Consider the following 14,371-nt stretch of genomic DNA (forward strand, 5'->3'; position numbering starts at 1 on the left):
TGCTGATAAGTAGGAGATGGAAAAGTTTGGGTGGGCTTTCATTTGACAGAATAATAGTTGATAAAGGCTTTCGTTACGGAAAATGAATTGAGTCAATAAACCTGAAAAAAGAATTGGAATCAAAATGTTGATATACATTTATTAGATAAAACTTGATTCAACTACTCAAGCTAGAATGAGAAGATTTCGCCCTTACCTAAGAGATACCATTCTCCATTCGTTATGAAATCTGAAAGGTCGCCACCTTCTTCAGATTTCAATTCAAGTTGTAGCTGGAATACAGAACAATTTGTAAGTAGTGATCACCACTTGTAAAAGTATTGATATTTGGAAAACAAAGAAGAATCTTATTGCAAAAATGTTGTATGATCATAAGAAGTATTAATTTATTAATATCTTTCTGTGGCTCACAAATAAATATTTCTAGGTTTCTACTAGGGAATTAATTTTTCAAAACTTCATTCCCTTTGATTGGGAAATCTTATAAGGGTACAGTATCGATAGGTATGAGCTTAATCCTATAACATAGCATTCAATCATATTAAATACATCCTCCTTGGATTATTTGCTCCTAGATTATGCACCTGTATAAATTATCAAGGCTCATGTTTTGTATAGAATACATGGATGAGCATGCACTGTCTACTTGTCTACTGAGAAAATACTAAAGAACTATAATTTTACCTACTTCCAATTTTCACGATCAACATACTAATAATTAAAATAAATTATTGTTGTTGAAATGTACCACAAACAGCTTGTGAATACAAAAATTTGAAATAGGTTATAAAAGATTACAAGCATTTAGAAATACTAATTTGAAAGAATTATCAAAGCGAGAAATTTCAGATTTTACTCACTGAAGAAGTTTTTCACTCAGAAAATTTACATATACACACTTTTTAGGATTAGTTAATGAAAAGGTATGCTCGGATAAAGTAATTAACTGTAATTGAAGTGAAGAGCGTATTCTTTTTGCTCACCCTCATTTCATTGAACGATTCAAAGTACAGTACATAAAACACAATTTTCCGAAAAGTAGGACTTGAAAATTGACATTCCATTGCAATTGACGCATTCTTGTAGCGTGACCTAGATAATCTTCCATGACTGTTCGCCACTTATCAATTGCGAGTCAATCTCGTTCACAAAATTCGTTGTTAAATGATTCCAATGGTTGTTTCTATGGGTGGTTTCGAGTGGGAAAGATTTGCTTTCAGATATTATCCTTCTAGATCACCACAGGAGGAAATTGGGAGAGCAAGTCTACCAAGCACCAAGGAATAGTTAACATGGCCTACTCATGTTTCAAGCAATGACTTTACCAACATCCTTTTAGCCACCTTGAACGCCCGTCAAATTTTTTACGATTTTCTTTCAAGTTGATAGCTTTTAAAAAAGTTTCTCGATCGCATCCACTGATAAGTACATTATTAGAGCGTCAACAACTACAACTAATCATGAACGAGGTTGCTGCAATAGATCAATGTCAGATGTCGACGAGCTGCAAGCAGTAATGTAAGATTCCAAGACTAGGCTACAAGAATGCCCCAATCGCAATGGAGGTCATTTAACAAGCTATTATCCAGGAAATTATGTTTGTCGTATTCTATTTAAAATAGTAATTAGAATTCATTCAATTACAATTTATTGCTTGGTAAAACAATAGACCTGAACGAATATATTTTTACAATCAATTACTTTATCAAATCATCCCGATTGATTAGCAGATCCTCTATAAATGTACATATATACCACAAAAACTCATTCATGTAATATCTACAAAGTATAGTTGAACAGAATATTACCAACAGATAAAATCTCATCCAATAAAATTTTATAGTGCTAAAAAAGTGTGACCTCAGTAGCACTACGATATGCTGGAGTGAATTGTCCGATTAAAAAGCTAATTAACTTGTAATCTTCATTTTGCTTTTTTAAAAGATCAGCATGAAGTCTTGAACACATCGAACCGGTATGGTCGTGGTCCGACTTTTATTATGAAATCGCGACTTTAAAAATCGTTCCGCTCATACACGCGACCCGCATTCACCCAGCGTCTGTGAACGAATTCTGTGCAAGGCTTAACTAGTGAGAGAAATATCAATGAATTTTAAGATTTAAAAAATTTTATTGGATTTAAAAAATTCAATTTTAAAAATGTCAACATTTTAAGAAAATGTCAATAGATTTAAAAATGGCATTGTCTCTCATGAAGTACAGAAATGATCCAATTTGGAATTGTTAAACTTTTGTAGCCACAATGATTATTGAGATAATCAAGAATGTCTGCTGTACAACGGGGTTTTTGATGTTGAAAGTGAGATAACTCATACTCGTACATGTTTGATCATGTTCAATGAACCGATATTCCAATCAATGAATATTCTAAAGAATTGAAATACCATCCAGACTATTTTAGCTTCATGGATAACTTGGAGGGAATTAAAATTTTGTTGTTAATTTCATTAGGGTGTTGATTGATGCGGTGGTACTGAGATCATTCTTTTAAGCGACAGTTGTTGAATTTCAAGTACAATAAATTACTTAGTTGATATGATTTCATGCAAATTAATCAATAAGAAAATTAACAATGAACCTAGATACTGTGATACGTTAGCTACTTAATAAATAGTTCTACAAAATTCTTCTGAATATGAAGTAAGTTTTTCAGCGAAAAATTGTGGAATGGTAATAAATAATTTGATGCAGAAAGGTCAACTGAGGATTTACTAGAATGCTGATGTACATCCTATCAAGTAGAAGAATATAAAAAAGAGGGCTTTACTAAAGTTGATTGGCTAATAAAGAGAATTTAGTTTGTTAAATTTAATTTGAAAAGTATGACTTGAAAAAATGGTGGTTCAAAATTACCAAATGCCTACTGGATTGATTGAAATGGAATGAGCAAGGGATTGAGATTCATGCATAAAAGTATTACTCATAAGCTTTTGTTTCAGTTATCAACCAAGCATAGAGTCATGATTGAATTATCCACTAGATATGATACGCCTAAGGAATAATATATCAAAATACTTGGAAGTAATTGATTTGATTTTTTGGTGCAGAGAAGTTGAAACTTACAAGTCGGATTATTGGAATTTGAAAGCTAGGTGCATTAGCAATTCAGGCATTACTTTGTTAAAAGTAAGTTGAACATTTTCAAGTTTCCAAGTTGTCAGTACGATATGCATGCGGAAGAATCATGGAATGGGACCTTCTAATTTTGGTTCAATTCTCAACACTGCGTACAATGAATGGTTCAAGAATAGTGTCATTGTTCTAATTCTTGGGTCAAGGGTGTCAAATTGTTAAGACATACTAGACTATTCTCTCAACTCCACGAACCAACAAATCTATCTTTGCTTGTGCTTCCTCATATTGAGAAGATAATACCATAGAGAAACAATAGCATAAGTAGATACCCCATGGTGTAGGGTGTTTATGTCGCAACTTTTTCTGTTATCTCAAGCCGATAGTCCACGTAGTTCTTTCCCATAAAGCTATGTGACGCTGGTAGTCTCTCATATTGTGCCGTTCATACACTCTCACCCCAACAAAACATTAAAAATTGACAATAATCGACAGTAATCGGCTTGAGATAACAGTAAAAGTTGTGTCATAAATTCCCTATACCATGGGATATCTACTTACGCTATTGTTTCTCTATGATAATACTCACTTAACATGTTTGATAGGGAATGTAGGCACCTATTTTTGAACATTGTACATCCTATAATATACTATAAAATAATTTATACATCATAAAGAATAAATGTGTATTTTCTGCTTCTCTGTGATGAATAAATGCACTGTGCTCACAGTCACTAAATGTGGACTAATATTTCGTGATGTTATTTTGTTGAGGGAGATGCCCACATAAGCTCCAGGCTTGTGCGTGGATTATTAGGGATGAAGATGAGGAATAAGTGAGCCCACTTCTTCAGGTGGGTTCCGAAACATTTCCATAAAAGATATTGAGCGTAGTCGGCACTTCAGGTTGGCTACTATTGACCAACAGGCGTAGCAGGAGCATGTCACTTCACTTATCTTAGCTATAAGATAGCAGCGCGACCATGGAGCAAACCGCTTCCTTGATGTATCTTCCTCAACTAGGCATCTACACTTAGAAAGTGGCAGAATATTTTAGGCTACATGATTATTTATCACGAAACATTCAGTGACTACAGAGGAATTCTAAAAAAATGTTGAACTGTAGTCAAAAGATATTTCATTCAGATTGGGAGCTTGAAAATAATTTACACTAAAATCATTCCATAGCAAAACAGTTTTCCAGATTCGAGTTGTACAATATTTCTCTCAATATTGATCAATTAAAATATTGAACAGTAGTCGAAAGATATTTCAAAAAAATTATGTTGAAATCTCGGATTGAAAGAGAGTTATTTCAACAAAGATTCAATTTGAATAAAAGTGGATTTCTATATAGTAATTTGTCTTGAGGTTTTTTTGAGCAATTGGATGGAAGCTAAGAAAAGTTACTTCACTTATAGTTCCCATAGTTCCCCATTCACTCATAATTTCTCAACTTCTCAATGAAATTGAAGGGGTGATTGTTTTTCTTCCATTTTTTGACATTGGAACAAATAATTCCTCGTAAAAAAATTGTTAGAAACAAAATTCCCCCACTAAATTTAAACAAATATTCAATGAGAAATGAATTATACAAGCTCTTGATGAATCTATTTCTATATAATGATATCCCGCTATCCATAAAAACTTATTCATAATAGTCAGATACATCTTCCCCTTCTTCCCCTTGTGTCATAGCTTATTCATGAAACGATGTCTAGTCGTCTGATAAGTTCGACCAAACGTCTTTCATGACCTGGTAGGTTTTGCATGGGTATGAGGGTGAGGGAAGGAGTTGACACAGTGTTGAGAAAAGAACCAACCGTTGGCCCCATGCAAAATAGTAGCCATAAGAACGATGGTTTCCCCAGTGTGAGTACCTTAGCAGGTGGAATTGAGTCGAATCTATTCACAATTTGGCTACAATTCCCTTGCAAATTCAAATCTATTACCTGGAATATTGCGTTTTCAGAAAATTATATTATTGGGTTTTCTTGTGGAGAAATACTGAGAGACTCAAAACTTGACATTTGAGGTTGAAATATGCAATCGAAAACAATTTATGTTTTTAAGGTTGAAAGTAATTAGTAAATGGAAATTGATTGATAGAAGAATGTCGCCGAATTTGGAGGAATTTTCTCTACCTATATGAAAACTTAAAGCTACAAAAATATTATCAAATGATAATGTAGTTTTATCTAGTTGAGTTGTCTATAAAAAGCTCTATTTCTCTTTTTCTTTTGACATGTTTATCATACCTAGTTGTTCGAACTCACTGCCGGCGCACAAGTTGTTCTTTGCCGGTAATTCCATATTGTAATTGAGAATATTTATCTTAATAATTTGTATATAATTTTTATTGCAAATAAATGAACTCAAATTTGAATTTGAATATTTTTGATATTATCAAATGAAGAAATATATATTGATAGTAAACTTTGACCTGTTCTCTTAAGCCTGTTCTGGGTTTGAGAGCATTTGAATAAGGGACATATTTGTAATGTACTATTATTGTAACATGAGTTATATTAATATGAATTCTGAGATCGTTTCACGTAACAAATAAACACCTCTACATAGCCAACAATATGCTCTTTGTTTACTTTTTACACAGCTGAATTATTTCCCCATAATATAATGCTATAGCCCATTTTTATGACTCATGTAGTTTATGGTTCAAGGTTTTAATAGCTTGAATATATTTCACGACTCGGGAAAATTCTGCTGCTGGTGAGCAAAATAAAAAACCGATTTCATATGGTGGGGATAAAATTATTGCAAATTCAGTACTATTTCCTATTTTCTCCTCCACTCTCTTCTCTTTGAATTATCCTTCCAAATGGTTGATAATTATTATTCTAGAGAAATACAAGACTGGAATAAGTATTGGGTCTCTCTCCTCTCCTTGTTGAACTTGAGGGAAAAACTGGGTATGCATTTTAGAATGCAATTTTCTCCTAATGCTTTTTGTGAAACCAATAGATATATTATGTTTATTACAATATTTTAGTATACAACATTCCATTTCAAGTATCAGTCATTAACAGTAACAAACAAAATCAACAGAAAAAGTCAGATGAACAAAATGGACCCTAACGTGATTCAATATGTGTGTTAGATTATAATACGTTGTCTCTAATACTACATTTCTTTGGTGAAAATATTACAGTACAGTCCAAAATTTCAAATGGTGTCATTAAATGTTTTAAATAGTATAATTCTTTTACAAATCAAGAAGAGAATATTATCCGGAGAATAATTTGAAGATCATCCCATGCAGATAAGTGAATCATTGCTTTATTTTATATTAGGTGCTTTAGGTGTAAGTGCAAGTTTCATTAGAATTATTGTTCATGTAAATTACGGTAAAATTATTTTTCATTGAAATCTTAACATGTATATTCAGTTAATCTTCAATTTGTACATGATTGAGAATATAATCTGTCTGCTTTTGGGATTAGATTGCAGGTTTCCTTGGGGAAAGGAATTCCACAATCAGGCTTAATTAACTCACATGTGTTGATCAAAAAATCATAATGGACAATCAAGTTTATATGAATTCTTGTGTTATGATCTTTCATGAAACGGAAGTGTATGAAAGTTTCCCAAATTAATGGGTTTGTCAGTGTATTTGAGATAATTTCTTCCTCTTATTAGAGTCATGTTAACAGGAGTTAATTGTTTTAGTGGAAGCCTAATCATGAACAAACTTAGTCAGTGGTTTTTTTAGTATTTGAATTCATAGTTCACTCTTATCAGAATAACAGGAGATAACGAATTATTGTTTTAGTGGAAGCCGAATAATGGATAAACTTGTGTGGATGTATGTAAAATAATAGTTTCCTTTGATTGAAGTCATGTAAACAGAAAAAAAACGAACGATAAGCACATAAATCATCAGTGATAATAGCTTGAGAATTTGATTTAAGTTGTTGACTTTAGTTACATGAGCTTTTTATCAATGTTGACCTCTGGAATTATTTTTGATGATGCAAATAAAAACAACAGAAAGCCTAGAGTGGATTGTTTGATTTGGTTGTGTGATAACATACACCAATCTATGATAAATATGTTGTTATAGGATACCTGGCTTCCGTCATAAGTCCAACTACCGAACTTCATTTTGCAATTCTGGTCATCAAAGGGGAACCACGTTATGTCTATCTTGCATGTGCTCTTGAAGATACCCGGCGGCACATACAGGCAGCTACCGTTATGTCGCACCACTACATTCGTGTGGTATGTCCCGTCGAAACCCTCGTCAGCACTAATAATAATATAATCATCATCAACATCATCATCACTCTTTCAAATGCATTCACCTGGTTCTCATCATGGATGCTTGCTGATTCAAAAACATAACGGCCGATTCATTATTGATTGAAACAGGAATCATTTACGTATTATCTGTACAAAACTTTACAAATTATCTATAGGGTATAAAATAGTTGGGAGTATCCACTTCCTTGGTAAGGGCTACTCGTATTTATGTGAGAATTGAAAAATCCTTTAATGTACCCTTTAGAAAATACCCTTTTTCCATTATAAATGGAAACATTTTGTGAAAAATAAGGGTGCTTTGTTTTTTATCTTTTACACAAATAGTTGGGAAGTAGAATAGAATGTCAATCATGGATTAATTTCAGTGTATTTTTGAGTTTTCATGTGATGAAAACTATTTTTCTTCCATTTTGGAAATTTCTTATTGTGCTCTACTTGATCATTCAATTTCACGAATGTTGAACATTAATTTTTCCGATTCTTGAGGGATAAAGTGTAGCTATCATCATAGTCCAACCCATAGCATTACTATAATGTGAGATTTCATTGAATTCCTTTTGATAAATTTGAGAGTTGAAAGGTAATAGTGTAGGAGAACGATTATGGCTTTCCTTCTGTTCACGCAATGTCGATTTTTTTGATTAGCGAAATTTGAAACAGTAAGGAACTAAGGAAGTATGGTATCAGCTTGACTGTTTGGTTTAAACTTTTATATTGGCGGTATTTTCTGCTTTTGGACTATATTTAGAATATTTCAGAATATATCGAATAATTATTTCAATTCTTCAAATTTATGTTAACAGATAAGAAGGGATGGAGAAATCGGGACTGAACTACTTTATCAATACAATACATAAAGTTGATTGATTGATACAATAAGTACATCATGAGAATGGTAGGGAGAGAAAAATAGAACCTTGTGCTATTATATGTATCGTAAAATATAGAACTAAATATTAATGCATCATGAAAATGTATCATAAAATGCATTTTTTCAAAGCAAAAACTGAATACACTGGAGATATCTGAATACACAATATCTATGTGAAGTTTTCAGAGTACAAAATATTACATTAAAGTGTTCAATCTTTTCTATTCAGGAGAAAGGAAAAATCTTTGCCACTCGAGTTCCCTAAAACAATGTCATATTTTTTCAACTGCCTCAGAGCTTATTCTTTCGTAACTTATTCCTCATTCACTTCCCATGTACCAGAGACAACATCGTTATCTTTGCTGGCAGTATCTCTCGTGAAATTTATTTTCTCTCACAATCTCTATCGCACTCGGAAGATGCCCTTTTTGCCTCCATCTCAAACCCATCTCACTGCATTATCCTGGGATTATATCTCCCAGTTTTCTCTTCCCGCTTCATAATATCATAGAATCACATCCCATTAAGAAAAACTCTTGCTAAATCAAAATCTCACATTACTCTATTGTTGTTGATGTTGATAATAATATCTTAAATAGAGACTAATAATTTATCTATCATGTGAACTAAGAACTTGAAGGTGATAAATACATCAATATTATCAATTCTACTGATAATTTTTCAATAGCTCATTACTTATTCAGATATTATATAAGAACTTTGTTGATCCTTGTCAAGATGAAGCGCTCAATTCATGTTGAACCTGTTTTTGTTTTTGAATCAGCAAAATCCACTTTCAGACAATATTTTTCAAATTGAAGACATGAGATAGTTTTTATTTAATTTCTGGGGAGAAATATTTTTTAACGTTTTAAAAATATCAATTATACATCAATGGGTGGAGCTCACTTTACGGTTGCGGGTTTGAATATAATTATATCTTTTGTAATTCTGAGATTTGAAATTGTTAAGTAAATATTTAGTTTTCGACTGAAGTAATTTCATTTTGTGCAACTCAGTGATGAAGTTCAACGAATTCAAGTTTGACACTAAACAAATGAACAAGTATCTTTAAGAGTTGATTAAATGAAATTGATCAAGTACTATGATAACAGGCTTAATACTCAAATGAAATTCATTTAAAATTTCAATGAATTAATAATGAATAGTTTCTAATTACCGAATGGTTTCGCCAGGAAACCTCACTTCAACCTGATCATCCGTTATATTCATTTGAGCTCAGTGCATGAAGAAAATCAAATTCCAATTACTGTGCCAATTACTGTAAAATCACATTTATTGTTCGATTTCTAAATGGGGGCAAAAAAGGTCAATTGAAAGCAGTAATTGAAAATCTGTATAATTGCAAAACTGAGTTTTTCCAGAATTTCAAGAGCTAATCGATTTGCAAATCACTTTCGTATTGAAAGCTACCAGTTTAGTGAGCAATAATGACTCTTAAAGCATGATCGAAACGAACAGCTCCTAATTTCAATTAATGATTCCATTCTATTGCAAAGGGCTAAATCGGGGTCATATTTTTTTACGAGCTTGCTGTAGACTACTGTAAGATATTAGATGTTCTTTATTCAGTTGAAAATAGTATAACATTCAAAAGAGCTTTTAAGCTCTCAATGAAATCAATATGGTACATTTTATTATATCGTGCTACTATGCAATCAATAACAATTGTAGTGTAATTGAGACTATGGTTTTCAGGTATTGATAATTCGGCTCATTATTACCAGCATAGTTACTCTTTAAAAATGGTATTCAAACAATGATACTTAAAAGGTATTCAGAGTCACAAAATAATCTTTAAAAATGGTATTTAAACAATGATACTCGAAAGGTATTCAGAGTAACAAAATGATCATATTGTTAATTTAATCGGAATGTGATTATTATTGTATTTTATTATTGTATTATTAATGGTCTATTTCTGAATTTAATGTAAGCTATTTGAAGAAGTTTTTCAATGATTATGGCTTCAAGTTATCAACTGATTTAATTATCTATTCCATGGTTGAACTTCATCACGTTGAGCTTATGAATCTCTAATTTTTTTGTTTAAGAAAATAGGTACTTTGGATGCAAATATCATTTTCAAGGGACTGGTTACTATTTACAGAGCTTTATCACGTTTTTAAACATCATTGTTACACCAAAAAATATTATTGCAATTGATTTGCTTGTTACGTTATTCTCAACAGGAATATTATTTGTATAAGTTAACTGAATCTGGAAAGAATATTGTTAATTGACGGGTTTTAACAGGACTTGTTATTCATATCGCTCCGAGTCAGGCAATTACAAATTGCTCTCACTGTAATGTTTACCCTTATTTAGATACAAAAACAAAAAAATTAATCCTCCATAATCGATAAACGAACGTTACTCGTCCAAATACATCAGTGCCCACCAACATGTTATCAAGTTGGCAGCAACATTCCTCATTCATGAACTGTGAATTTTGTTTGTTGATTCTTTGAAGCGTGTTATTAGTGGATGGCGTAACAGGGATTCTCTCTGTTAACCGCTTCAAATAATACATGGATATCTCATTTTCATTGAGATGGATGCCTATAGGTCGAATTAAACTTTGAGGAACATCCACAAACTAATTAATCCATCTCCAATCCAACTGTGTGGTTGGAACAAACACAAGTTTTGCTTCTTCATAATAGTTAAAATCCAACAATTTTTCATCAGTTGTTGATAGTTGATAGTTAAACTAGACTTTCTATCAATATTTGATATTTTGTACTTGACCAGTAAAATGAGAGAAAATTGTTTCTATTGCCTGACTGGGAGCGACATGCGAGTTTAAAATTAGTGAAATTTTAGCAGACGTATTTTTGAACGTTGCCGAGTGGCGTACAATAACGGTGAGCTGCCGTGGCACTCCACCTGAAATATTCGCTGAGGACTCTAAATCATGCAAAATGGAGACATTCATCAAAGGATTCCAGCCTTGTAAGGTCTGTCTAACAACAGTTCAAATACAATATTATAATGACAAATTCATGAATGGAAAAATACAAAGAATTAGAGGAAGAGAAATGATGGATAAGTAATAAAAGTATAACAAATACAAGCTTTTACCTGTTCAAGCTGGAAACTCTCAATTTACTATACACATGAATCATTAGTACTCATGCTGATCACATACCGATTTGGCTTTTCTCACAAATGCGATGATTCTCTTTCTCACTCACCAGCTCTCCTCATCGTTCAATCTCTTTTAAATTTGGTGTATTTGAAACATGGAATCCAAAAGTAGCTTGCGCTTCCATTATTGATAGAATGTGTTCAATAGAAAAATATTATAATACCATGAAAGTTCTTATGATTCAATTGGGATGATAACTCACCCCAAAATGAATGAATGGAGAACGCCAAAATTTTTGATTAGAAACATATTTAATACAAATCTTAGATGTACTAGAATTCGAAAAAATATGCATGATATAAGCTATTAACAATTGTAAGAGTGGATTTCATCAGGAACTAATAAAAGAGGTAGCTTAAATTGCAGTTAGCCAATAACTGACAAAATCGGATTTCACCAAACAACGTTAGAGCTGTTTTTGACTAACTTGTCGTCAATCTAGGTTTAACGGTAATCTAGGATTAAATGAATGTACGGTCGCATTCACAATAATGTGATTCATTCCGGTTTGAACGAACAGCTGGTCGATCTCCGTTTGAAGCAAGATGGAGCATATGGACCAAGGTAACTAGAATGTATTTCAGGTACATTGATATGGGCCAAAGTATCAAATGAATGACTATCTCATTGATTGTGATTTTTTAAAAGAATGTTGATACTATCGTAAGTAGGAAAATGTAATGGTAATGATCATCGATAACTTCGAAAAGTTACTTTACTTCGATTTGATTGTTGGAGTTGCTTAGTAAATAATTTGATTTTGTTCTACTTCCTAAAAGTAATCAAATCAAATCAAATCAAATCAAATTCTTTTATTCCTCATCCAAAAAACAATACAACAAATATAAATAAATTCTGTCAACCACACTATCAGAAAAATGTTTACAATACAATAATGTTACTTACAAAGCATAATCATAATAATAAATATAATAATAATAAAGCATAATAACATAAAGACTTTCTATTCTACCATTAATGTTTATTATTCCTCTAATAGTGCAAGCTGACAGGCCGTACTTAAAGGAATTTATCCCTGCATGGACCTAAGGTCTGTGAGCAAGGATGAGCCCCCATCAGTCAGCCTGACGAGAATGAAATTTTATTATCAAATTACATATAAATTCATTAATTTATATTGGAAAAGGATGTTGACGTATCCTAAGATATTGAGAGGAGGACAGGGAAAACTCGAAATGAGAAACAAAGCACAAACCCCGACTATGTTGGATTTCAATTAGAAAAAAATAACTGTAGAGCTATTATAGGAGTGATACCTTAATTGAAATTCTAATAAATAATTATGAATTGAATGAGGAGCAAAAATTACCTTAAGTCTGATGCAAGACACTAAACTCATAAAAAGATTATGAAAAAAAAAACTATCTGTAGGATGAGATTAATTTCGTTGAAACTATGGTAATTTGGTAATTTGCTATTGTGAAGAGGATAGATAAGAAACATTTTTCTTATCATTCTCATTATTTTTCTCATCATAGATATTGAAACATGGATATCTTGTAGGAAAAATGTATGAAACTATGAAGTAATTTGATTTCATACTCTAAAATCATGAAAAAATTGAACATTTTCTATGAAGAATTATACGGTTGTTTTTCTCTTTCAATGCCATCTGAAATATTGAGTATTTTTTCCAATTTTTTCACTATTTTGAGTACGATACTTGATTTTTCCCAGCTCTTCTTATTTGTTTAGAGCCAAAATGTCATAAGTGGAAACATTTTGTTGCCAGTATTTCGTTGCCTAGTATTCGGTTATTTCGAGAAGAGTATGCTGTGGATTGGAATTATGCAGCAGACTAGAACTTGGAGGCGATATATTTAGCACATGCAAGTATGAAATCGTTGTCCTACCTGTTGTACATGAGAACATCTGGTCGCCAGATCTTGTTTGGTGTTATTCGTAAGTCCTTGACGCCGCCATACTCTGACGCGTTCCACCTCAGGTTGTAATCGTTCCATTCCTGTTAAAAAAACTCCAGCCCTCCAATACATTCTACATTTTAAACGATACAATCTCATAGGAATTCATTGAGAAAATGATCAACCAAGTCATTTATAACATATAAGGAATATATTAATTTTTCTTCAGCTCCCAGTAAAGGACCACAGCTAAGGCTCATTATATATTGATATTGAAATAAGGATTTGATAAATAAAGCTTGTAATGAAGTAATAATTGTTTTGTATGCATTATAAATAAATCACATTCAACGCCTTATTATGCAAGTCCAGTATGTAGGCAGTTATAGCCGTAATTCTTTGACATTTTTGTAGAACAGGTCCAAGATAATAAATATCAAAACAATTCAATAATATTTTCTTTTTTTCCTGGGAATGTACCTAACAAGGTAATTCCATACTATAGATTATTCTAAGATATTTTTTTCGAATGGGAGAGATACTGTACATATTATTCATGTTTATAGGATTTTCAATCAATCAATACGCACAATAAGCTTACATAAATTTGAAAATTCGAAAAACTCAAGGTATTCAACGCTATTCATGGAAATATTTATACAAAATATGAGTATCATGCTTGAGATATCAAGCTATTCACAAAAATAAGACTGTACAAGTTATGTGAGCAAATTCCAAATTGTATTCTATACATGCAAAGAATGTGGATAAACTATCACGTCCATATTTTACATTGTATTTGTGATTTAAGGTCTGATAAATAGTGTCATGCTAGAATCATACAATAAAAACATCTAATACTTTTTACAGTGCAATACGTGAAGAATTTATAGTTGTAACAAACCATGTAATACTGTATAATATAAGATATAATTCCGTTATCATCATACATATATCTATCTACTATTTGGCCTTCCTATGAAAAGTTTTGACGTTTCCCACATTAAAATTGTATGATTCATGAATTCATATAATTTTCTTACTACGCCTAAATTATTCACATTGAGATAT

General features: G+C 31.9%; 1 protein-coding gene across 6 annotated transcripts in view; it reads right to left on the reverse strand.

Moving 5' to 3' along the window:
• LOC111049967 (neuronal acetylcholine receptor subunit alpha-7) overlaps nucleotides 1–14,371 on the reverse strand; it is a 148,353-nt gene that overhangs the window by 23,316 nt on the left and 110,666 nt on the right. For all 6 annotated transcript variants that reach the window (XM_039420546.1, XM_039420544.1, XM_039420548.1 and 3 more), the window contains 3 exons: nucleotides 13,292–13,401; nucleotides 7,180–7,360; nucleotides 197–272 (listed from right to left, as the gene is read on the reverse strand). In XM_039420546.1, the coding sequence (XP_039276480.1) occupies nucleotides 197–272; nucleotides 7,180–7,360; nucleotides 13,292–13,401 (367 nt within the window). The remainder of the gene's footprint in view (nucleotides 1–196; nucleotides 273–7,179; nucleotides 7,361–13,291; nucleotides 13,402–14,371) is intronic.

Source organism: Nilaparvata lugens, chromosome 2, assembly GCF_014356525.2.
Source record: "Nilaparvata lugens isolate BPH chromosome 2, ASM1435652v1, whole genome shotgun sequence".
NCBI lineage: Eukaryota > Metazoa > Arthropoda > Insecta > Hemiptera > Delphacidae > Nilaparvata > Nilaparvata lugens.